Source organism: Apteryx rowi, unplaced genomic scaffold, assembly GCF_003343035.1.
Source record: "Apteryx rowi isolate R43461 unplaced genomic scaffold, aptRow1 scaffold_332, whole genome shotgun sequence".
Classification (NCBI taxonomy): domain Eukaryota; kingdom Metazoa; phylum Chordata; class Aves; order Apterygiformes; family Apterygidae; genus Apteryx; species Apteryx rowi.
Genome location: NW_020449775.1, coordinates 952,493 through 976,811, shown reverse-complemented (window position 1 = coordinate 976,811; position 24,319 = coordinate 952,493). Strand labels below are relative to the sequence as shown.

Below are 24,319 nucleotides of genomic sequence, written 5' to 3'. Positions count from 1 at the left end.
CAGCACAGCCCTCTGGTGTATTGGCCACTCCTCCCAGTTTTGTATCATCGGCAAACTTGCTGAGGGTGCGCTCTATCCCTTCATYCAGGTCATATTGCTTTTGGTTTGTGCACATACACACCGAGATATCAGCTCTGTTGCCATGCTGGCATTATTACTGCAGGTGGGAGCTCTCCTGTCTTTGGAGCAGCAGGTGGGCTTTGCCAGGCCAGCAGCAGGCATGTGGAGGGCTGTTACGCACTGCACCGTTCATGGAGGCAGCCGGCTCTCCAGCTACGGATTTGCAGTTGCAGCTCGGCTTCCACGGAAGCTCTTGGTGCAGTAAATAAAGCAGAAGGACCAGTTATACACAGGATATTTGCTTCAGTGGGCTTTAAACCTGCAAGGTGTTGCACAACTCTTAGATGGTCAAACTTTTGCAGATGCGTCCTTGTGAGCTGCAGACGCTCAGGGTATAYGAGCATCAGGCTGTTGTGATATGGCGTTGTGATACAGCATCAGACTGCTTGGGTTTTGGTTTGTCTGGTCATGTGGAGCCAGCAGCATATGATAAGGAAATATTACAGCACTGTGCTCAGTCATTATGGGAGCCTAAAGCTTAAAGGGAATGGATACTTTTCACAGTGGCAGAAATTGGAGAATTTTTGTCTCTTCAGTCCTTAGTGAAAAGGCGGGGTCCAACCCTGCTCTCCTTCCTGTTAGTCAACCCCTGGCACTGACAATAAAATCAACAGAGGTTGCTTTGGATTTTTCCCAGCTGAGAGTAGAATTTGGCTTCTCTAAAAAGCATGCATCTCAAGAGATGATCCCTGCAAGCAACACTTCACAATTCCAGATAAATATTTATCGAAAATAAGCTAAGCTGTGTTACCATTAACTCCCACTGCCTGGTTCTGGTGCTCAGAGAAAAACAGTCTAAACAATCCAGTCTGTAGCTTAAATAAGAGTATATGATGAATTAGCTGAGTAAAACCAAATCATAAGGAAAATAAAAAATAATAGCAAAATATTCACTTCCACTCCACTACATATATGTATATATAGTATATATACATATAGAGATATATATGTGTTTTCAAAACAGATGAATGCAGTACTTACTCTGAGTGACATAAAGGCCCTCTGTTGACTTATCTTCGTGCCCATCAAACTCTCTGCTGGCTAGCTGCCTATTGGCAGTCTCCAGTCGTTCTGCACAAAACAGGAAATACTTTAAGTATAAATATATGTATATAAAATTGTAGGCCAACCAAGAAAATAAGATGCATGCCAGTAGCGCAGTATAAATAGACTCTCTGAAGGGGGACATTAAAATGGAGGCTGACACATACATAAAAGATGAGGCCCTAGACTTCTTCCATGAAGCTGTGTCTTTGAGAAAGCCTTGATTTACAGAAGCTGGGGGAAAAGCCTCGGTCATCTGTGGCGGACTTCTCTGAGCAGTTCATTTTTCACACTGCAAAAAGTGTGCACTGCATTTGCAGTCTGAGTTTCTCTAGCTTTGGGCAGCAAACGGCTGTGCCCTCCTCCCCGTAAGAGCAGGGGGTGCTCCAGGGACTGCCCAGGTGCAGAGGCACCCATGCGCTGCGCCAGGTCTCTCCCGCGCATCTGCCGGGAGAGGGGCAGTTTTCCTCAGCCGTTTCCCATGCGGGGAGAGCTTCCCCTGGGAAGCGCCGTGACCAGAGAGATGCGGCTCCCTTGCCACACCACGGGCAGCATTCCACTGCCTTCTGCTCCTCCAGAAACACCTGCCAGACTCCCCAAAGTGGTACAAAAAGCATGACCCAGTTCTCAGGGCATCTCACCGGACAAGGAGGTACCAAAGTACACCTATCAGGGTAACAGCTCTACCATTTTTTACATGCTTTTTATACTAAAAAGAGATATGTTTGATAATTTGACGTGTACTGGTTAGTGAAGGTACCCAGGTTTGAGATTTATGCATGGTTGCACTGTATTGCCAYTTGCTGTCAGTTTGCTAGAGCTCAACTCAACCTGTGGACTGGTGCTCTTGCAGTCAGCCTGGTATCGGAAGTGTTAAACTCAAAGGCAGTGTTTGAGGCCGTCTCATATTTTGCCAGAGGATTTGTTTGTAACTGGGGAGGTGATAGCAGTCTCATTTTATGTCAGTGAGCAGAGCCTGATCGCTCAAGTTTATCTAAAACATGTGTGAAACTCTTCATCTGAAGCCTGCTACTTTGTGAAAAGTGAAACACCGTGTCAGCTGGGGCAAAAAAAAAACCCAGGCAAACTTAACATACCGCGGAGATCCCTGTTGAAATCGTGGAGCCTCCGAATTTCTCCTTCGAGTTTGTTTCTCATAGCTTTGTCCAGAGACTCCCTCTTAGTGGTGGTCTTCACCAGGCCCTCATAAGCTTCCGAAATCCTCTGAATCTCTATTTCAAACTGAAAGGAGAGAGACCTCCTGTTAAAGCAGGGCAGGAATGCGTGCTGTGCAGACACTCGCGTGCCAAAGGGAGGGGTTGTGCGTCAGGACGATGCCCACTCCACGTTTCACGCAAGCCCGCGGCTCTATAAGGAGGATTTGTATCGGCAGAAGACCACGCCGATCCCTGTGCATGCCGGAGCGGYGCGGCCGCGCGAGCTGTCCTGCCCACCCCGCGGCCAGCACGCATGCCACGACGCCTGGCCGGCTGCTTCCAAACAAACTCGGAGGCGGACAGAGAGTGACGTGACGCAACCGTCCGATCCCCTGCCTTTGGCTGCCGAGGCCGCCGCTTCGAAGCCGTGCAGGCGGGGAGGCGCTGAGGAAACACGCATATTTGCGTGGGCTGTATTCTTTCCTAGAAAGGCTTGTAGGAGACAAGATTTATTATTCTGCCACTAGGGATGACTCCCCAGTCCAAAACACAGCTCTAAGCACTACATGCCACTAGAAACGTTTTAGGCTAGACTCTGACCTCATTTCAGTTGCAAACTATCGTGATCCACTCATTTCTTTCTCTTGACTGAAGGCTGCTATAGACTCTCTATTATAAACCAAACCTATTGTTTGGGGTTTTCAATATTCTTGGCTTTATCTCCTTGAAATCTGGCAAATTGTATGTTGTCCGGTTTGATGGACAGGGTAGTACAGAAACAGCCTTTATCTGTGAACTTGCATCTTAAACTTGAACCCCAAAGACTGACAGGAGGAGAGTCACAGGGAGAGTTTTGTTGTTCAGGTTAATCAGCTCCAGCTTCTTTAACAAGCTAATCTCACGTGAAATGTTACCACTTTGGTGAAATCAATGCTGCAGTAATCATCAGCACTGATGTGGGAATCTGCTCCTGCATGCCTTGGCCCTTCTGTTTGTGGAGAAAAGCTTGATAATGCATAAACAAGAGAAATAACTGAAAAGCAAGAGATATATCCACCCCCCCACCACAACCTTTTTAGCTCTGGTGCTTTTTAGCTACTCGAATCAGGGGTTGGATGGACTCATGATCTGTGAAGCCACCCCTGCTTACTGCAGAAGGTAAGCCCCTCGCCAAGGCYGATTAAGCTTTAGGTTTAATTTGCCAGCTGCAGCGCTTACAGAATAAGAGCTCCAGCCCCAGTCGTTCTGCATCAGTCAYGCACGTTGTTTGCATAGGCATCTGCAGGCAGGTTAAACCAGCCAGCATTTGCGTTTCTCCGTAACGCTAGGTGCCAAGCTGGCCGCAGCAAAGGCCTGTGGGTTCGCAGCATCTCTGAAACACGTGGTGGAGCAAAGCCAGGCAGAGACCTGATGGGTTAGAGGCTGGGAAAACTGAGTTACCCTCTCTGATTTTTGCTTTCAGTTTGCTCAGACACAAAGACTGAAACAAATGACAAGCTTCAAAGCCCGATTAAACCATTGACAACAATAGCTTCGAATTAGCCCCTAAACTTGCCAAGTATCATATCACATATCTCAAACACATGGTGATTTAGCAGTTAAGATGTATTTCACACACCTACATGCTGCTCCCCTATATGCATGGTATTAAAAGGTACCACAGACACATCAGTTCCCAACTAGCAATTCTCTAGGGCTCAGAGAAATCTGACCCGTAGCACCAGACCATAGTCTACATAGTCTACGTCCTGAAATTCTTTCTTAGGTGAACTACAAATGATTATTCTGATTTTCCACTTCGTTTTTCTTTTTTTTAAAGCAGGAACTCCCTGAAGCATTGGTACATTTTAGCTAATTACATTTCAGAAAAGTAGGTCCTCCTTCCCTACTCCCTTGACACACAACTAGATACCAGGCATGCTCCGACTACAGGGACAGCATGTTCAGAGGGATGCTGAATACATCCTAACTGCATTGCTCCAAGAGTTGTACAATGCATGCAAAGATTTTCTTTTTTATATCCTTTCTTGTACTCAGAATGATTGGCAATGAATTCATTCCAACAGGAAAGCAGGCTTAAAAAATAACATGATCTAGGGAACATGATCTAGTGTTCAAAATTCAGCCTAAATCTTATGGTTCAAACACCATTGATCAGTTTTCTTCTTCCTCATATATGTAACAGCACAAACTTGTATGAAGCCTCATCAAAAAGTCTGATCTTTTGTGAGAAAATCTGATTTTTTGTGAATTTTCTAGAATAAAAACAACCTGTCAACTATTTACTCAACAGCACCCAACCACGTCTTCCTCTATCACAGTGATCTGAAAAGACAAATATGGTGCRTGAAATTCATCAGTGAGTCAGAGATCTCAAGGCAAGAGGCATCTATCCAGCATGATCTCTGCCATAACATAAAGTACGGTGCGCCCACACCCTGCCGGCATACAGAAGAGCCAGGCCTCCAGGTTAATTTAAAGGTGTCGGATGATGGACAATCTGGCGCACCACAGTGGAAGCTGTTCCAATAGTTAAGTATTCTCATATTTTTAATATGCCTTAATTCCTCTTTGAGTTGAATTGAACTGGTTTCAGCTACTTGCTCCTGCTACGTTTTTTTTCTTTAGATCAACGTGACCTCTACTAGCAAAAGCCATCTATATTGAAGACTATATTTCTATAGTCCATAGACTATATTCAAGCTACCTCACACCACTTCCCTTGAGCATTTAAGCAAACTGAGCTTGTCTAACTCTCTTATTGAAAGGTTTAGCTGAGCTCTTATCATTTTTAAGGCCCTTTCCTGAATCCTCAGCAGCCTCATCTCCACAGGGCCTCGCGCTCAGCCGGGTGCCCGATGCCTGCTGCTTCCCGTGCCCCCTCCCGCGCAAGCCTCCACCGCCACAGGACGCCTGCTATGGAAAGCTGCTATCACTGCGAGGCAGATCTGCCAGCACGGCAGGGGTTTCCACAGCCCCTCCGTTCTGCCCAGCGCTGTTTGCTACAGCAGAGGCAGCCGCTTTTCCCAGCATTTCCCGAAACACGTCACCATGCAAGTCTCCTCCAGCCCCAATGACAAGGACTTGCTGCAGGAAAGGGGAGAGGCTCCGTCAGCGCTGAGCAAAACTGAGGAAGGGAGGGCAGAAGAAGACCAGTAGAGCAGCCATTAAGGATCCTGATAAACTATGATATATTTCTCTGCAGCTCTGTGATTTTCCTTCCCTTCTACTAAAAAAAAAATCTCTTCTCTCCCTTGTAGCTCCTAGTTCCAGCCCACTCAAATAACTTGCACAACACGATGCTGGGAGGCAGTAGTCTAGTCTGGCAATTAAACTTCAGTAAGGTAACTGTCAAACAAAAACAAAAAAAAAGGGAGAAAGCAAGGCACAGGAAAGCTAAAAAAGAAATGAGCACAAAACTCCCCCAGCTCTTTTTATATAAGAAAACCAGACAACAGCACAGGGATTAATCACTACCTTGTACCTCTCTGCAAAATGTCTATTCAGACATGACTTCAAATTTGACAGCCTTAAGGTTGATCTGCTCATACTAATGCTCAGGGAGCTCTCTTAAGTCATGCTGATTCTCTTTCTCTAATTTCTTCTCCTGTTCTGTTATGAATAAAAGCAGAGGGAGGATTGCCCTACCTATAGTAAACTTGTTATACAGAGACAAAAAATAAAGTACATCTTGTGACCCTTTCACTTCCAACAACAAGGAAGAGTTTCCACATCCAAAGTACATAATTTAATTCACTGTTACATTTTTAAAGGTGATGTACAGCTAAAACTGTGGAAACACAGGAGCCTGCTAAGGGACCTTCCCCRTCCAGGCATTCAAACACGGAAAAAAATGGCAAAGAAAGGATAATGTGGGTTAAGGTTTTGGTTCAGGAAATTTTCCTGAAGAAAGAATGCACTCGAGCGTGTGTTTCCCTTTAAGAATCTGCTCACATTCCACTGAAGTCAATGGGATTTGAGTCCATGTTCTGTTGACTTAAGTGAGACTTCAGTCCACACTTGAATACCTTTCTGTTGGTGTCTGATGCAATAGACTCCTAGGGCATCCAAGATAAAGAGAATGCCGTTTCTAAGAGGGTAAAAGAAAATCTGAGTATTTTTAGGGCATCATACTCAAATATCTTTTATTGAACAATGCAGCTTTTGTAAAATTAGTATTTATTTTTGTCCACAAAGGCCGCAGAGAAGTCAGCATTAAAATCTTTACAGATGTCTTCACAAATAACTAACATAGCTGCATAAATTTCTCAACTAAGTTTAGGAAATTCTGTGACTACAGCAGTAAAGTCATCTGCTCACAGAGGAGGATGCTGCAAAGACGATAACAGCTACAGAACAAGAGGGTTTTTTTCTAACCCGTCTGACTTTCTGGTCACAGATTTTCCCAAAGCTGAGGTCAGAGGACATGGCCTCTCAGAGCTGCTTCTCTTCCCATCAAAGGTGTCTCCCATGAACACCCTGACCCAACACAAACATAGCAAACTTTAACTCCTGTTTAGACTCCTAATTTTGTAAGGAAAAGACCTGCAGCCTAAGCCCATTTGTGTGTAAGTAAGTGGTGGGAAGTCATACATGAAATAGTATTGTAGGATCCTAAATAATTTGTTTGGTCTAGGCCCTATGTATCCAAAGACAGCAGATTTGGGGAGCATCCCTGCTCTGACTTCAGTGAGCTTTTAAGAAACATTACTTTGTTTGATTTGATTTTTTCACTTTTGTCTTCCCTTGCCACTCCAGGCAGTGAGCGAGGCATTGCTCTTCTCCACTGGAGATGCAAAGTGTGCATATCAAAAAGAGGGTGCAGGATCCCTCTGTAAAGGGTTTCTGGGCAAAATCTTTATCAAATACTTCTTTCAGATAAGGTGGCAGTGCTCTTTGAACCAACATGTTCAGACATGAGTGTCTACAGTCAACTCTTAGAAACCCATCCAGCAGTCATTGAAAGCCTCTGTGTCAATCACATGAACAAATTTCCAAGCAACAGCCAACCCCACCACAGGTCGTTACACTTTCCTAACAAGGGTGGAGCATAATTTTAGCGTACAGTGTTGAACAAGACCGCTCAGGAAAGATTTGGCTCAAATGCTTCTTGCATGCAGCACTGCTTCTGTGCCAAGCCTAAGCAGTGCAGGACCCAGCAGCAGACCCTGCCCCACAGAGGCTACTCCTGCGAGGCTGACGCTGAAGGATGGAAGGGGAAAGTCCCCAGCAGAATGATGTTTGACAGGCCGCCCTGATGCACCCCAATGGCAGAGCAGTGCACAGGCCTCATGCCATGGGATTAGACATCCAGGTCCACCACAGAGGAGCAGCGGTTAGAGACAGCCACCATCGTACCATTGGTGCAGTGACACGAGGCAGCCTGGGCCATGTGGACCAGCTTGCAGGCATCAACTGAAGCAGTGCTAAGGCAGTTGCTCTGCCCGTGGTTGCCCTTCACGTACCTTCTGCAGTTTATCCGCCTTCTCGTAGTAGCCCTCCAGTTCCTGCCGCAGCATGTGGTTCTCCTCGGAGAGCATCTCCACCATCTGCTGTGCACGTTCCACAATAGCGAAGGCGTCCGGCGTCAGCTGCTGGCCCGGCGGCGTGCCCGGCGTGGGCTGGGCAGCGATGGGTGCTGGAAGTGGGGGCAATGTGCCTGAGAGCAGGGGGCCGGTGGTGGAGGAGGCCTGCGAGGACATGGGGCTGTGCTGCTGTGCTGGCGCCGACGGGAAAGGTGGTTGGCATTGTCGGCTGCAGGGAAGCAAGCRCGGGGGGAGGCGTTAGACTGGCGCATCCTTGAAAATGCACTAAGTAGCTAGAGGGCAAGAGCATTCGTGTAGTTTCTATATGGTTTATTAACAGGATTATTACTGTATGGTCATGATTCTGGTCTCTAGTCAGTACTAAATATTAACAATCACAGCAGTAACTGGGTAAACTGTCTCCTTGCCTGTTCTTGACAGTGATGTATACATTTGGCATGAAAGGATAAAAGAAGCGCTGAGCTGAAAACAGCTTTTTTGCCTAGGTGCACACAAACATTGCAGCACTCAGCCAGCCTCCTCCTGCCCCCACCTTGCCACAAACCCCACCATGGAGAAGCTGAAGCCCACGGACTCTAATGAAACACAAGGGATGTGTTACCCTTCAAAAATCAGTCCCTGCCTGGAGCGAGCAGGCAAGTGGATGGGCTGAATTAAGAGACGAAAGGAAGCGACGGAACTGAAGCAGTGTCCCTGAATAGCTCTAGCAAGCAGCAAAGGGAAGGGCTGCCACAGAACTGCTGGCTGGACAGCCCTGATCAGTCAAGGCAAATAATGAAAGTCATCTTACAGTGCAAGACCTCATTATGTCACTCGATGACTAAAGGCATCCATCACCCCCCCAGTCTTGTAYCAGGGAAGGCTAAGAAGTGAGCTGGTCACAGCCTATGTGAACCTATTTTTGGGCTGGGCTTTCTGACAGTGGAGGGTTCTTTAATCTATCAGAGAGAGTCATCACAGAGTTTACAGTGGTTGGAGAATAATCCAGGTACGTGTTTTAAGAGTGAGGATAACCCTAAGGCTGGCATCCAGTTGTGACCTAAGTACCTCGCATCTGTCATGCATTTCACAATGCCCTGCAAGTTGGAGAAGTGAGACTGTCCCTATTGTAAAAAGGATAATTCAGGGCAGAGAAGCTCAAAGCTTGTCTGTACAAGACCCCATGCCACTCTCCATGTACCTAACCCTGCCTGCGGTACCAGAGGCAGCCTGGAGATGCGACAAGGTCAACTTGGACCTCTGAAACTTTGCCAGGGTAAACGAAACCATGCAGACCCATGGTGCAGAGGCTAAGCTATTCCTTAGCCTAGCTGCCAAAGCCAGCATGCGTAGAGCTGACTCAGACATTTCTGCACCGTGCAGGCCTAAGTGATTCAACCCTRGCCACACTGGACATGTGTGTCAGAACTGGAACCTCCCAAGCCCTACATTAACATCTCAGGGTCAGCCCCACAGCAGCTCAAGCTGATCCAAATGGCGCACCTGACACCCTGGTCTCTCCTGGCCCATCTACCCCATTCCCACGCTCTACCTTGGGGCAATGCTGCTGCTCACTTGTCCAGGCTGTAGGTCAGTGCAGGGAACTGAGACAGCCAAAATCTAGCCCAGGGAAAAGTAAAAGCAGTCCATTTTCAGCTAGCTCAGGTCCATGCCTCACTGGCCTTGCCATATGAACGAAACAGCCTCAGCTCTGCGGAGAGGAGGGAAAAAGGAAGCCAGGTTGAGCAGTCAGAAAAGGGGGGCATTAGAGAAGCCCTTCAGCAGAGAGGCTGAAGGGGTTGACAGCAGAGGGCTCTTTAATATGACATGTAATAGATTGGAGCTTATCAAAGAACAGAACCCAATTTGCAACGGCCAGAAAATAAGTCAGCTGCTTAACGCCACCTGCTCTTCCACACCTGAAGTCTTGCAATCAAGTACTTTCTAAAAGTTATATTCTGGCTTAATGACAAGCTATTAGGCTGGCTGTCAGCATCACTGCCTTTATTTCTGCACCCTGTGCTAGGTGGGAGATCTAACTATAAGATGTATTTACCCCATTTGGTCTCACAAACCTTTGACTGATATTTTTTTATACAGGCAATTTTGTGCTATATAAATACATAATAAATATGATTACCGCTGTCTTCAGAGCCTACACAGCTCCTCAAAGTGGGGTTTTCAAAAGCTCTCAGTGTTGGCCTAATTCTACTCCCAATGATAATAACCTGTCACTGCCTTCAATTGCAGCAGAACAAAATGAAAAGGGAATGCACTTTTAAAACCCTATGCTAAAAGCTAACATCTCTGCTCTAACAAGCTTGTCACCATTGAGTCACACAATGGCAAGGAAAGCTGGCAATTCAGCAATATCTTCTGTCCAAACAGATGAAAAACAAACACGTCCTTTGCAGCCCCCAGAACAATGTGCATACATAGTCTAGCATGCCCATCCTGGCCCTCTTTCTCTGCCCAGAACAGCCACGTTGGCACAGAAAAGGACTGAAATGGAATGAAAAGAAGTGTTCAGCCCATGCCCAYCCCAGGCTCACATGCTGTGCACCCTGATAACACACGCCACAGCACCTCTCCCGCGTGGGCTCCCTGCCGTGGCTGGCTTTGGTCAGCCCTGCCCATGAAGCCACCTACGCAGTGCTTGCTTTGCCTTGAGTTTGCTTTTACCAGCCCAGCGTAGACATCCCGAAGGCTCTGTCTCCACTGGTAAAGCAGACATCTGGTCCAGCTCAAGGGTGCAGCACAAGGTCACTCTCTGCATGCAGTGTGGAGGCACCAGCCAGGCTAGGAGAGCTTGATATTAGGGACCTTCTGAGCTAGATGGCCCCAGGAACACCCTCAGCCATATTATTTCTCTGGTAGAGATGCAGCCTAATTACCTAGGAGCTAAACTTCTACAAAAAGTGAATAAAACTTTCTCAAGGACAATAAGCTGGGGAGGTGCTGTATGAAACCTATGGCCCACAGAACCTGCTGTCATCAAGAAACATTGTGAAGTAGGAAAAAGCACTGTTAGGCAAGAGGAAGGGTAAACACTTCTGAGGCTACTTGCTGCATTGACTTTATCTTCACATTAATATTTTTTATATTGTAATCTACTCTGGATCATCTTCTAATTCACTACTTCACAAGCACGTAATCCCTGCTGAGGAAAGTATGAGGCACCCATGGCTGGTGGCAGGTCAGCTTGCACGGTTACTGCCGGTAAAAACTCTCCTCCTGCTGGTCCCCGCTCCCCCACCCCACCCTGGCAGCATATGACACAACAGCAATGCCAGGCCCCAGAGAAACAGGAGAAAGGGAACTGCAGCAGCTACGCAACCCCCCCTTGCTGGATGGCACACTACCTGGAGCCAAGATCCAGCCTGACCTGCAGGAGAAGAAGTAACATCAGCAGGGACAGGACACTACAGCAGCTCTTTTCTCCATACTGACTGCAACAGGGAGTGAAGATTTGCCCCATGCTTGACACTGCCTTAGCAGGAAGGGAGAGCAGTGCAGAGGGGGAGCATATCACATTAATTTGGAATGTTAGGTGGCGTCATTTTCTTGTATTCATCACCGGTATTGCCAGAAAGGAAAGGAGTGTGCCCACTAACTCCTGTGTTAACTTCCCAGATGATGTATCTGACCAGTGAGGCCCTCAGATAGTATTTAGGGAAGTCCAGGGCTGCAGAACAAAGTGGTTCTCAGTTTCCCCTGAAATTCCCTGAAAGCAGAGGGTCCAAGGACTCCAACGCCAGAGGCCCGGGCACTGGCAGCATCTGAGAAGTTGCTCCAAGCTCTCAGCCTCACCCTCCTCTGGAGTTCATTGCCTTTGCAGACAGTAATACAACAAACTGAACCAAACTGGTGGAGACACAGGTGCAGGCTTTTTSTGCCACCTTAGCTGTAGGGGACTGTAAGGCTGGAGGGCACATGCAGCAATGCCTGGCAGGAGCTTCTTCCCCCAAAGGAGCTGGATCTACAAAAGGATATGTGCCACTGGCTGAAATACCTGTGCCGATAGAGACCCACGTGACAGACGTGGGCAAGAGATCAGCGTCTGATTTCGGGTGCTGATCACTTGTACACATCTTCAGGATTAGAACATTTTAATGTGGGGAAATTCCTCATAAACTCAAACTTCTCAGAGCTCATAAGGATGAGATGGCCCTGGGTTGCAGGCTGTCAGTGGATGTAACCCAACACGAGAGCCATAAGGGCTCTGCTGGAGCGTAGCTGCTTGGCTCCAGTTCTTAGCGTACTCCGCAACTCCGCAACCATGAAATTTGAGGCATGCATCTCCCCCCGCTCCAAAGATATCCTGCAAAATGTCAGCCAAGTTTAAACCACAGCAGTATCACTTTACAGAGCCTGCAAGCAAACCGAAACAATGCTTGTGCAAGGGCCGAGCGGACGGAGGTGTCACGCGGGGTGCTCAGGAGGAGAGCTGCGGGAGACAGCGGGGTGCTGATGGGCAGCTCTCGCTGGGGCTGAGTCCTGCTGCAGCCCTTTGACCAGCTGGCTGCCGCTGTGGAGCCAGATCCTCATTTCAACATCGCCCCGAGGTGGCGCCAGCCTGGGAAGCGGTGCCGGCCCCCACACACTGGTCATGAGCCCTGTTCCCCCCTGTTCCTGTGCCAGGCCACCCTGGCCAGGAGCAGGCAGGAGCCAGAGGCTACTGCGGAGCTTGGGCTGCCCCAGGAGCCCATGCCCAGCTCCACTGGGGCAAAGTGGGTGCATTCAAGGTAGCTGGGCCATCATCACACAAAAACATAGACGTGGTCCATCCAGCAGCACCAAATTACCTAAGATAAGGTTACCTAAGTTCTGTTGAACATAAGGAAAAATTCTTTACTACAAGGGTGACAGAGCACTGGAAGAGGTTGCCCAGAGAGGTTGTGGAGTCTCCATCCTTGGAGATTCAAGAGCCATCTGGACAGGGTCCTGGGCAACCTGCTCTAGGTGACCCGGCTTCAGCAGGGGGGTTGCACTAGAAGATCTCCAGAGGTTCCTTCCAACATCTACATCCGTGATTCTGCGAAGATGACAGTGATTTACAACAGATGGAGATCTGTCTCCTGGCTGTACTCTCCCAATTTACCTTCCTGAGAGCTTCCCTCCTGACACTGCTCATAACGCAAACCACAGGAACCACTTTTTCCAGCGATCTCTCACTACCAGAGACCATTTCAGGAGGCTACTGGGTCCACCGCACCACGCACGAGGTGCTCCTGTCAGGCCACAAGCCATGCCCTTTTCTTTAGGGTTCCTTAGGGTGTAAAAGCTGGCAAAAGCCACCCTGTACTTGTCAGGGACCAGAGTATTTTTTCCTCTTGAAAAATTGAACGATACAGAATGGCACAAACGGCAGAGAGAGCAAATGTCACTTGCAATGCAATATGTGCTCGGCCAGTGTTTGCAAATGCAGCCAAGCAAGCTGCACCTCTTCAGCGCATTTGACAGCTCATCTACACTTAAAAGTTTTACCAGGATAATTAATTCAGCTAAGTGTGAGTTTGTTTGTCGTTTCCAAAATAAGAGCCACAGCTGATTTTACGCAAGTAAAAGCCCAACTGTCTGGACACAATTATTCCAGTACAAAGGTGACTTGCACAGATACAGATTTTCTCACTTCTTTGTGGGAAAAGCTTATACTAATAGAACATGATTTATATTGATCTCTGAATCCAAATCAGAGCAGGATATATCAGTTTTTCTTTTTCATTATAAATCAGCGTAATTTGCTGTTGTATATAAGCCCTTTAAACACTTGCAGGAACTCTTGACATGGTAATTTGGGGAAATCTCAACTTCCCATCAATTTTACTTTTTCATGTACACTTCAGTCTGTCTAGCTTTACACTAAGGAATGAGGATACATCCTCTGAATCTATATTTTCTTCAGTTACAAATCATCATTGAGCTACTAATGATCTACATGCTGTAACAACAGTCAGGTACAAGATTCTCTGTAGCTGGGGGCATAAGAGAGATTCTCAGAAGTATTTTCCATCTTGGAAATTGAAATAGTACAATCGACATTACTCCGTTTGAAGTATGACTGTTAAACATCATGGGGATTAACTGTGTCTGATTTTCTGTTTACTTGCTTTATTTGTCTGAATTTAATTATGTAGCTGAGCCAACTGTAAAATGAGTGTATATGCAATAAAATCAACACAGCAATTCATCTTAACAAATCAACATTTGTAGAAATAGGAGAATTATAACATCAGCTTAATTCACATCCAAGCACTCATGTAAAACTCCAAATAAACAAAGGAATAAGGATTATCCTGAGTGCCTTTGGACGTAATACATTAAGAATGGCATTCTCAAATGCTTCTACTGTGCTTTAAATGTTGATTTTAGTCTGCATTAGAGGAGGTTAAAATCTTCTAGCCAAACACATTTTCATTCAAAATTATTCTTTTTAAAAGCATGATACTGTGGTACATTATGKTTTTTTGATACTTCTGCAACACCTTCAGCAACATTGGTATTAAAAACTTAGCATTTTCTTTGTTAGCATTATTTTAGAAGTAGGGTTCCTATACACTTCTGCAATCCAAAGGGGGGGGGGAGAAAACAGTTAAGGTTTTAGGGATAGAGAGAGCAACAGAGAGAGAGAGTGAGCCTTTCCAGGTCTGTGTGTTGGAGAACAGAAGAGAACCTGTGGATACCATGCCCTGCTCATAGACTGCACTAAGTGATGTACAACTTGCAATGCAGCTTATGTAATGTCTTAACAGTGATCCAAATTCAACAAAATACCTGGCCATGGACCTCCCTTGCTGTTCATGAAGAAACCCGCAGAATTCAACAAGGCCCCCCACAACTTTAAATTTAGGAATTGTCTTAATACACCTGTTGGACTGGAACCCCTGGGAGCAAGAATGACCATCACAGAGGACTTTATTTTGGCAATTTGTAGTTGTATGGAGGAACAAGAAATACTGAAAGGACAATTAATCATAAACTCCACTTGCTGTTGACCACCAGGAAATGGTATATACAGAAGTGCTATTGCTCTATAAAACAGATCAGTTTTAGGAAGCAATGAAAATAAAATGCCTGTAAGTGTTCTGAAAAGAAAAGTCCACTTCTGCACTGCTATGCATACAACACAGCGCTCTTCCCTACAGGGAGGATTTGTCAGTGCAGTAAGGACTTCATTTCCAACATACCATGACATTTACGTTCATAATTAAAATGTCCTCCTCTTACCTATTTAGCTTATCTTTCTCTGAATGGTTTGCCTTCCTTTGCCTCTAGGGCAGACTGGCCTACTTCATCTCTCAACGATGGACTTTATCTCACAACTTTACACATTTATAGCGGATGCTGCATACGCATCAGTGAAGAGAAACAGGCAACTCTAGGATGCAAGTCTTTCAAGCTACCTTAGACTTACTTCTATCTCACAGTGACAGTAAAAGGTGCATAAAAGTGCTTATTTATGTCCATAGATTGGGAGCCTTGAGTCTAGATACTAACCTCAGATTCCGGTATCTACCTTATTTCAGGTACAATTTCAGCAGTCATGAAACAGACTTTAAAYGCTATTCTCTGTAGCTGTGGCTAACATAGTCCAAGAGGCATTAGTGATGTTGCCATGTGGGAGACAGAGTCACGGAGAAGTCAGTAAGACCAGTCTGCTGATCATGGTGCAAGGAAACATAGATATATATTCCCATTATCAAATGCTAATATGGCCAGAAATGGAAGATTTTCCACAGGCAAGACATAGCCATTGTGGTATCCCCTGGCTTAAGAAATAAGCAAAAGCTCCAGAATCTTGTAAACACAAAGGTTTATTTCAAAGCCTTTCTGCAGACTTGGACTCACAACTCCAGAATTCGCTATTGTTTGTTAGTGATGGAAAGACTTGGACTGACCTTGGGGAGCAGCTATGTTAGGATTTGCAGGGGAAAATTACAAGCTGCTTTGAAAAACTTCCTGAAAAAACAGTGTTAAACCCTGTCCTCCATAGTTAAGAGACGGACAGGATACCATACTTCTTCTTTGCAGGGATCCGCATTTAGTATAGACAGTCTTGCTAAAGCCCACCTGATTTTCAGCAAAGGAAAAGGTGCCTTCCTCAACCCCGTCTCCCTCTGCACTCCTAGAGGAAACATCAGGGATTGTAATGCAGAAGGGGGAAGTCAAATGACATTGGTATCACTGAAACTGCTGGGATGGCTTCATTTTTCTTTCACTTATTTTAATGTAAAGCAGTTTAGACCAGATGGAGACAATATAAAGTTCTTCTGGAGTGACTACTGCCACAATCTGTAACATCATCCAAGACAGCCTGTGAGCCTTCACTCCTCCTACATCWCTCATCGCTGTCAGCCTCCAAGTCACCTGGCGGTGCGGCCTTCTGAACAATGCTCAAGGTGCTAAACTCACAAAGAAAGATCAGCAGAAGTCAACTTTGATGCTGGAGTTTAGGTACTTATCCCAGTGACATCCATCAGCTCTGTCACRCTGCCAAAGTACCAGCGTTACTGAGGTGCCTCAGAGCGATGAAAGGACTTCATTGTCACCCCTTCAGCAGCCACAGACATGTGGCTGAATGAGTAAATATAAACAGGTTGTCTGAAAACAGCAGTAATGTAGGGCTTTTTTAACAAACAAATAATCAGAGAAGCCACACACTATTCTGGCAGTTACATACGGGCTTCTATATCCAGACAGGGTGGAAAGTTCTGAGGCACACAAAAAATGTGATTATCATTACAACATTCCAAATCCATTCTTCAGCTTCATACTTTAAAAAACAATGGATTAAATCAGAATTAAAAGTGAATTAAAAGGTACCTGCATGAAAGACTTCTGCATGTAACTATGAGTGAAGAATCCTCATCAAGCAGTGGTGTTTGCAGTTCAAGGCCTTATTCACATTATATGCACTTTTTATTAACGGTGTGGAGAAGCAAATCATTCTGGAGAGAAGTTACCAGGATCTGACAAGGGCCATGGATAGCAATGAAAAGGATACATCACTTGCATTGAGTGATTTGGATCACTGCTTAAGCTGGGCAAAAAGAAACGATATGTACTTGAACAGGTCCAAGTATAAGTTCATCCACCTAGGAATAAATAAGGCAGGCTACAGTAAAAGGAAATTCTATCTTGGGCTGCAACTACCCTCACATGTCTTAATGGATAACAAGGCGGACGGTGAGTTCCCAGGGTGACAATGTCTGAAATGGCAAGTATTTATGAGATACATAAACAAGGAATATTGAGCCGCGTTGCAGAGGTGATACTGCATCTGAGTCTGCCTCTGGTTCAACTGGTACTGCAACACAGCATCCTGCTCTCCTTTCCACAAGGAGAAAAAGGTTATTGACAACAGTAAAAGAATTAAGGGGCTCCAGGCTCCATCTATGTAAAGTGTCAAAGAGGAGGGGAGGTGACCTGAGCATGCTCTTAAGCATCGACACATATCTAATAACAGAGGACTCCTCACCATATCTGACAAAGGTATTGCAAAATGCAAACCAGCAACTAGAAAATACAAATCAGTAACTAGAAAATACAGACTAAAACTAGGATGCAAATCTTTGCCAGAAATGGCAATTAGCTAGTGGAACAAGTCTGTAAGGGCTGTGATGGATTCTCCAGCAGGAGAATGTTTTAATCATCAGGACTGAATGTTTTGCAAACTGTAATTAATTCTGGGTGTCATGCAAAAGACTAAATTAGATTATTTCAAAGTCCTTGTAGCTAAAAATCTGTGCCTCTCTGAACATGCACCTAAGGAAAGTTAGCAAAGACATCATTCAAGAATAGCTACACTCTAGAAGCTAGCATCTAGGAAAGGAAAGGTTTTTTAAAGATTACTACACTTGGTCAACGTAAAGCATTCAAAAGTCATGAGTCAGGGTCTCAAGCATCATGTGACTGCCTTAAAAATAATGATATTTTAAAACAAGAATAAATATTGGTTTCTTTTCTCTTTGTCTTCTGATTTTTGGCCTTTTAAACTTCAGGCTTCAAGTTCTGCTTTGTAATCATGATATCCATAAAGCAGAGGTCAGTAAATCTAATTTATATGAAAGCTGAGATTCCTGCAGCATCACATGACTCTAAGACATCTTCAGGAAAATACCAAATATCTAAAGATTTACAGTAAAGTTGGGAGATTTGGCAACAGCAATTATAAAGGCAGTGTTCACTTAAAAGCCAGACACTTGCAAAAAATAAAAAAATAAAAATCACACAAAAAAAGCAAGTTAAGCAGCAGCTGTAGTTATTCCATCCCCTTCAACAACTCCCTGCCAAAATCTATGGGTTTCTAGCCACATTTTCCTCATCACACGATGACTAGGGAGGAGAGGGAGGATTAGTGACCCTAGGTCTTTTCCATCCCTCATATTCATGGGTTCCTCTTCCAGATCAAGCTGCTTCATGCTTCGCCCCTCTCTGTTATGAACAGCAAGAAGCCTTTTGCACAGTGCCTGTCCTGAGGGTGTCCACATGGGCCAGGGACAGGTACGACATGCCCAGGAGAGAGGAAGGGACGTGCCGGGATATGTGATTGCCACATGACCATGGGTAAAGCTCTATTTCCATTAGCTTCTTTCCCTCCCCACCTCCAGGACCTCCCAACTAGATGAAAGCTGGAACTTCTCACCTCACAGAAGAAAAAAAGCATCTCCAAACCCTACTCTTTCATTAACATTATGAAAATGGGTAGACCCCAACTTCATCTCTTATCGACTTCTTCCTTCCCAGTCAAACAACAAATGGAAGTCTTTCTAAAGACCAGTTAATTGGGAAAACTCTGAGCAATGGCAGAGGCACAGAAAAGCCACTGTCCACCAGTTCATGTTTGCAAGTAACTGGACAGCATAACACAACCCCATGGCTCTCTTCCCAGGATGTTTAGGGGATGCCTCCCAGATTGGGCTTCTTACTCATTTAATTGCAGCTTCTTCACTTCTTCACAGAGAGGGGTGATGAGTCCTCTAGCCAGAGAGGCAGCTAACACCACCAGACAGCTAATCTATCTTAAAACTCGATACAGATGAGTACTTGGGTAACAGGCAATTTTCTGAAATTGTATTTTAACCAAGAGCATTCTAGACCTGGACGAGTCTGTCCTGCGAATCACACAATGAAGCACTAGAGCACGCTGGCTTTTGTTTAACGGAACTGCACAAAAAGCCTTGCTGAAACGCACTCACAGAGCTGGAGAAATGAAAAGTGATGAGCACACAGGGATTACAGCCACCTTCTAAAGGCTTTTGTCACCCAAGTCTTCCCTGATAACAAGGCCGTAAGGGGAACCTGCAGGTCATAGGGCCAGTTATAAGCTGGGGCATAGCACAGAAGAAGAAACCAAACCAGTTCTTACCAATTAAGAACAAGTCTGGATAATGCCAGTGCTGAGTATTTTGGTGTGCCCAGCCATTTGCTGTGAAAAGTTGGTGTCACTGTACCAAAAAACTATCATACGAGGAAGCCCAAGATGAGGAGGAAGACCACCACTTAGCCAGAGAGACTGAGGGCCTCACTCCCCACACAGCCACGCGTTCCCCATCCATGGCTGTTTTGCAGGGCAACGGCACAAGATTCACGGGGCACAAGTGTAAATTCAAAGTATCGTATCCCTACCAAGTTGTGGCCCGCAAACAAAAAGCTTCAGGCTGTACGTGAGCAACCCTGCTGCTAGCAGGAGTTATGGCTCGCCATGTAGCCAGCAGGAACGGTGAGGCAGGAAACATCCCCCCAAATCCAGGCACCAYGGGAAAGCAATGAGAAGAGGCCTGAAAATCCCTCTCTGCACACCATGACCAGACCTCCTGCTGCTGTTTCCTCCCAGGAGGATTCAAAAAATAAACCGACTCGGGCAGACACATTACGGACCACGAGAGAGGAGGACAAAACGGAGCTGGGCAGGCAGCCTGGCTGCTGAGCAAAGCTCGCAGCAGGTGGGCAGGGGGATGGCTCCCTGGCTGGCCATGCTGTGCCTTGGAGAGGTGACAGCCGGTGCGTGCTGCCGGGAAACCCAGCTGTGCGCCTCTCGAAATAGCTGGGGGCGCGTTCGCAAAGGCGAATGTGAGCCTGGAGGGTGACCTTCCTGACCCTCCGTGGGCAGACAGAGAGCACTTCTTCCCGGGGTAAACCCAAGCACCTACAGTGTGCCTTACAGAAAGCATAAGAAAGACCATATTCCTTAGGCTAAATCTAGATTTGGTAAATAACCCGCACCCCAACCAGGGAAACATCCTAGCCAGCTCCTGGATATGCACCTAGAAGAAAGAGAGCATCTGAGTTTTTCTTTAAAAGTCTGCAAATTCAAGAGTCTCTGCTCCCTCTGCTGCAAAAGGGCTCCCTCCAAGGCGACTGCATGGGGCACGAGGGGTACTTCTCGGTCGTGCAAAAAAAAAGAATACGCCCTGGTGGTGAGCATCCACTTGGCGGCAGCATTTGAGGGCCAAATTGTGATGCCTTCCCAGGAATGAGCAGCACCCTCCGCCACAAGCTGGGGGGGGCCTTTCTCCCCACCGCTGCTGGCATCATCGAGGTGATGGCAAGGCCGGTGGCTGCCAGCGTAAAAAGCATCACTGACATCCAGGGACTTCTCAGGCTCAGCCGTGCTTCCCAGGCATCTGGGAGAGGTTTGCAAACTGCCCCGGAGGATTTCTCACCTAATGTCATTCCCAGTTCACCGCAGGAGGCAATGAAGTCTGGCAGCGTTAGACATGCAGCGCGGCACACCAGGCCGCAGAAGGATATTTAAATGGACTCAGCAGACCATGCTCTTTGGTTATTGAATCAGCATTTTTCAACAGCTATAAAAAAATCAGACCAGCCCCTTTTATGCGGCGCTTAATCTGTTTGGGGGCTGAAACATTTGCTAGCGTCCTGAATTAGTGCAGGAATCCCATTAGGCTTCCCGAGAGCATAGCCTCAACTTGACCCCATTAGAGTCAAGTTCATATAGTTGTTTCTCAGCATAAACAGAGATTTTCGCTTAGCTCTTAAAAATATCATTTTGCTCTGACAAATTACACAAACTCCAAGCAGCAAACACTGGCAATCAAAACATGTTTTGCTGGAGGAACGCCAACAGCGCTCCCTGGCTGGAGGGACGGCGCGGTGGGCGGCAGCGCGGGCGCCCTCACGGAGCAAGAGCGGAGCTCGCGCCCAGCACCGCACGCGACCCAGAGCTCTTCCCTGCACTTGTCACAGCCATTTTGCAATATTCGCCAAAGCGACTCTCTAAACTTGCCCGTTTATGAACAAAAACAGAATTTTTCCAAGCGCTGAAAGCGATGATATTCACTCCCTGATTTTATACCTTAAAAATTTTGGAAAGGGAGAGCTGGGGCTGGGAACATGGGCAACTGCTCCACCTGTTCTTCATGCCTGTGCTGTGGCGAAAAAAAAAGTGCATGCACCGAGTTGTGCACCAAAATGCAAAGCTTACAAAACCTTTGGGGATTTGGGGGTCAGTAAAGGCCTAATTAGACAACTTTCAAAACGGAAAACACTGACATCCACGTGAGGCAACCCAAGCCTGCCAAATCCAGCAAGGCTGGCAAAATATTGTTCCAAGAGGTCAAAGAGTGGTGGGATGAAACAGAGGAACTTTTAAATTTACGGTCAGCAGGAAAAACACCTTAATGGAGCGGTCCCCTTGCCTACAGCGCGATCCCACCGTGGGCCGCTGGCAGTCCTGCTAAGTCGCGCATGGGGCCAGCCTCTACCTTCACATCCGAGCAGGCAGATCTTAGCGGGATCTGTGGCGTTTGGCAGAATCCTAGCAGCTTTCAGGAATCAGTTCACAGGAAGTAAACACTCAAGATTATTTTTAATGCGCTTGGAATAAAACCTGCTCTCATGCAGAGGCCCAGCACAAGGGGCCAAGCACCATAAAAGTCCCGTGGAAGCTTTGTTTGGAAGATTTAAGTAGGACATAAGTGATGTATACACTTTATATAGCCCTCTTTGTGAAAGAAAGAATTTCACTGTAGCAGTGAAAGTATCATCTAGTAACAAGGAAGGTCTGAAATAAAGAAACACCTCTTTATCTCAGAATTAAGCTTTAAATGGAGTTTTCTAATTTTTTTAGTTTGGGGTTTTGAAGATCTTGAGGATATGGGGCTTAGATGAAATTAGGAATCACAAAAGTAGCATTTTGCACTCTCAGACAAAATACGATAGGCCAAATCTTGTTTCTAAAATATTTATCTTCTGTGTGAATTATAAAATATGAAAAGCAGTCCTGCAGAGGTCCAGCATGGTGTTTCATTTCACCACTGAAATGCACTGAAATGCTAGTTTAACTGGAAAAATATGAATGTTTCTGGCTTTTCATGCAAAAAGAAATTAAGACAGATGATTGTGAAACTGAGAACTTTTAAGTATAATATGCATTTTCTAAGTTTTCTGAAGGTTCAAAAATGACCAGTGACTGGCCCAAGTTTCACTCTCTGTCACTTACAGGCAAACCAAAGAAACTCAACTCCTCTCTGCACATACTGCCGTGACTGAGCACTAATGACACCTCGGTACACCAAAAGAGATGGCATCTGATAGATTACGGGCCCTGATGTTCTGGCACAGAGTGCAAAAAACATCTCAAAATGTGAATAAATTACATTTATTTCTACTCACAGGCTTGTTTATACTATCAGGAGGTATGAAGTCACCACAGTGTAAATGAGGTTCAAGCTCACAGGAGATATGTTTATGTTAGACCAAAAAGCTGCAGAAGTCAACTGGAGTTTGACTGCTGCGAGTGCAGAACCAGGCCCACGCACGTTCCTCCACGTCTCTCCAGCAGGATCTGAGCTTTCACCTTTTAGAAGACAAGTATTTATGGCACGTACCGGGTATTTTTAGAAATGCCAGCCCTGGGGAAATTTGGTGCAACCTGACTCCTAAGCCAAAACTGTTTCATGAGAAAAAATGCCCAAAGAGTAACATGCTCTGTTTTCTGGAGTTACGGAGAACTTTTTGTTCACCTTCAAGTTTTACAAGTTGGTTTAAGAAAGCAAACACGTCACCTGCTTCAAAGCAGCCGCAACTCAAGAGTAAAAAACCGTCAAGCCGAGGAGGACGTAGGAAAGCAAGGAGCAAACCCGGGAGCCAGAGTTACCTGGTGACCCCGTACTCGGGGGGCGGCTGGTACCTCACGACAGCGACTTCGGTCCGGGCTGGCTGGGGAGCCGCGTAGGAGGGTTTGAGAACATCCTGCACCATCGGCGCGTGCTGGTCACCGAAGAAGAGCCCGTGCTCGGGCGCCTTGCTGGCGGGGGCCACCGCCGGCTTGGCTTTGTAGGGGTACTCGGGCGGCGGGCCCCGCGGGTCCATGCCCTTGGCGGGCACCGGGGCCGGCGGCGGCGCTGCCGCTTTGAACCCTTTGCTGCTCCCTGAGGTAGGCGGGTGTTGCTTAGCACCGTTTCTCTCCAGCGAGAGCTGCATTATCCTCTCGCTGAGCGAGCGGACATGGCCCTGCTTGAGCTCCTTCAGCGCTTCGTCCTTATGCGCTTGCCCGCTGTTGGCCCGGTTCACCGTCGCTCTCCCTTCAGTCCTGGACTTCTGACTGGACACGCCGGCGACGTAGAAGCCCGGGCCAACCGCTCCTGGCTGCTGGCCTCGGAAAAACTGGGACTGGGCCTTGGCCTCCTCGTAGGTGGGCAGCTCTTCGTTGTTTTGCTGGGGCTGCGCGGCCCGCGCCTGCTTCTCCATCACCGTATTGTCCCCCTGGTGCTCCTGCCCCTGAGGTTCCTGGCGGGCCGACTGCTGGAGCATTTGTGGCTCTTCTTGCGCGAGGTTTTCTGTGGAAGAGAGAGTGCTGGCAGTGCTGTTGGAGGGCCCGGCGCTCCCCGTGGCCTGGTGCTGAATTGCCAGCAGGTTCATGTTCTCGTTGGGGTTGCCATACCTCAGCTGCTCCTGGATCAGGCGCTGCAGTACCGTGCCCGCGGCCGCCTCCTCCGACCCTCGCATCTCCACCTCTGAGAGCCGGAGGAAATTGGGAGGGTGCAAGGCGCAGAGCGGCTCCTCGGCTAGGCAGAAAGAGAGGAGAGGCAGGGTTTAGCACTTTCAGGAAGCCTGGTACCTGTGGAGAAGGCGTTTTGCTTCCCGGTTGGGGTGCAGCTGAGTTTTGGCTGCCTACAAATGAGTCCAAGCTGGCCAGATGGAGGAGTGGTCACGCCGTTCCTTCTCCCGACCCCTGCCCTCCCACACCCTGAGGCCAAAATYGTCTTTCCCAGCTGCCCCCTTTCCGAGGATGCCCCCTAGGGTCTCTTTAAGGGCAGAGAGGATGTGTTCGAAGGAGGGATGAAAACCATGGAGCTATTCCCTTTCCCCTAAAGCTTTTCAGCACACCTCCATACTCAGACCTTGCTCCTACACTGGTGCCAGCCCTCTGCCCCAGGGGCAACCCTTTCCCTTATTCTATTCACAGTAAGCCCCTAGAAACATATCTCCATCCCCTCCCCAGCCTTC

At 46.9% G+C, this 24,319-nt stretch overlaps 1 protein-coding gene across 1 annotated transcript in view; it reads right to left on the bottom strand.

Moving 5' to 3' along the window:
* AMOTL1 (angiomotin like 1) overlaps positions 1-24,319 on the bottom strand; it is an 86,827-nt gene that overhangs the window by 26,709 nt on the left and 35,799 nt on the right. Inside the window, exons 4-7 of the mRNA XM_026071932.1 lie at positions 22,968-23,877; positions 7,787-8,075; positions 2,262-2,406; positions 1,102-1,191 (exon numbers count right to left, since the gene is read on the bottom strand). Of these exons, the coding sequence (XP_025927717.1) occupies positions 1,102-1,191; positions 2,262-2,406; positions 7,787-8,075; positions 22,968-23,877 (1,434 nt within the window). The remainder of the gene's footprint in view (positions 1-1,101; positions 1,192-2,261; positions 2,407-7,786; positions 8,076-22,967; positions 23,878-24,319) is intronic.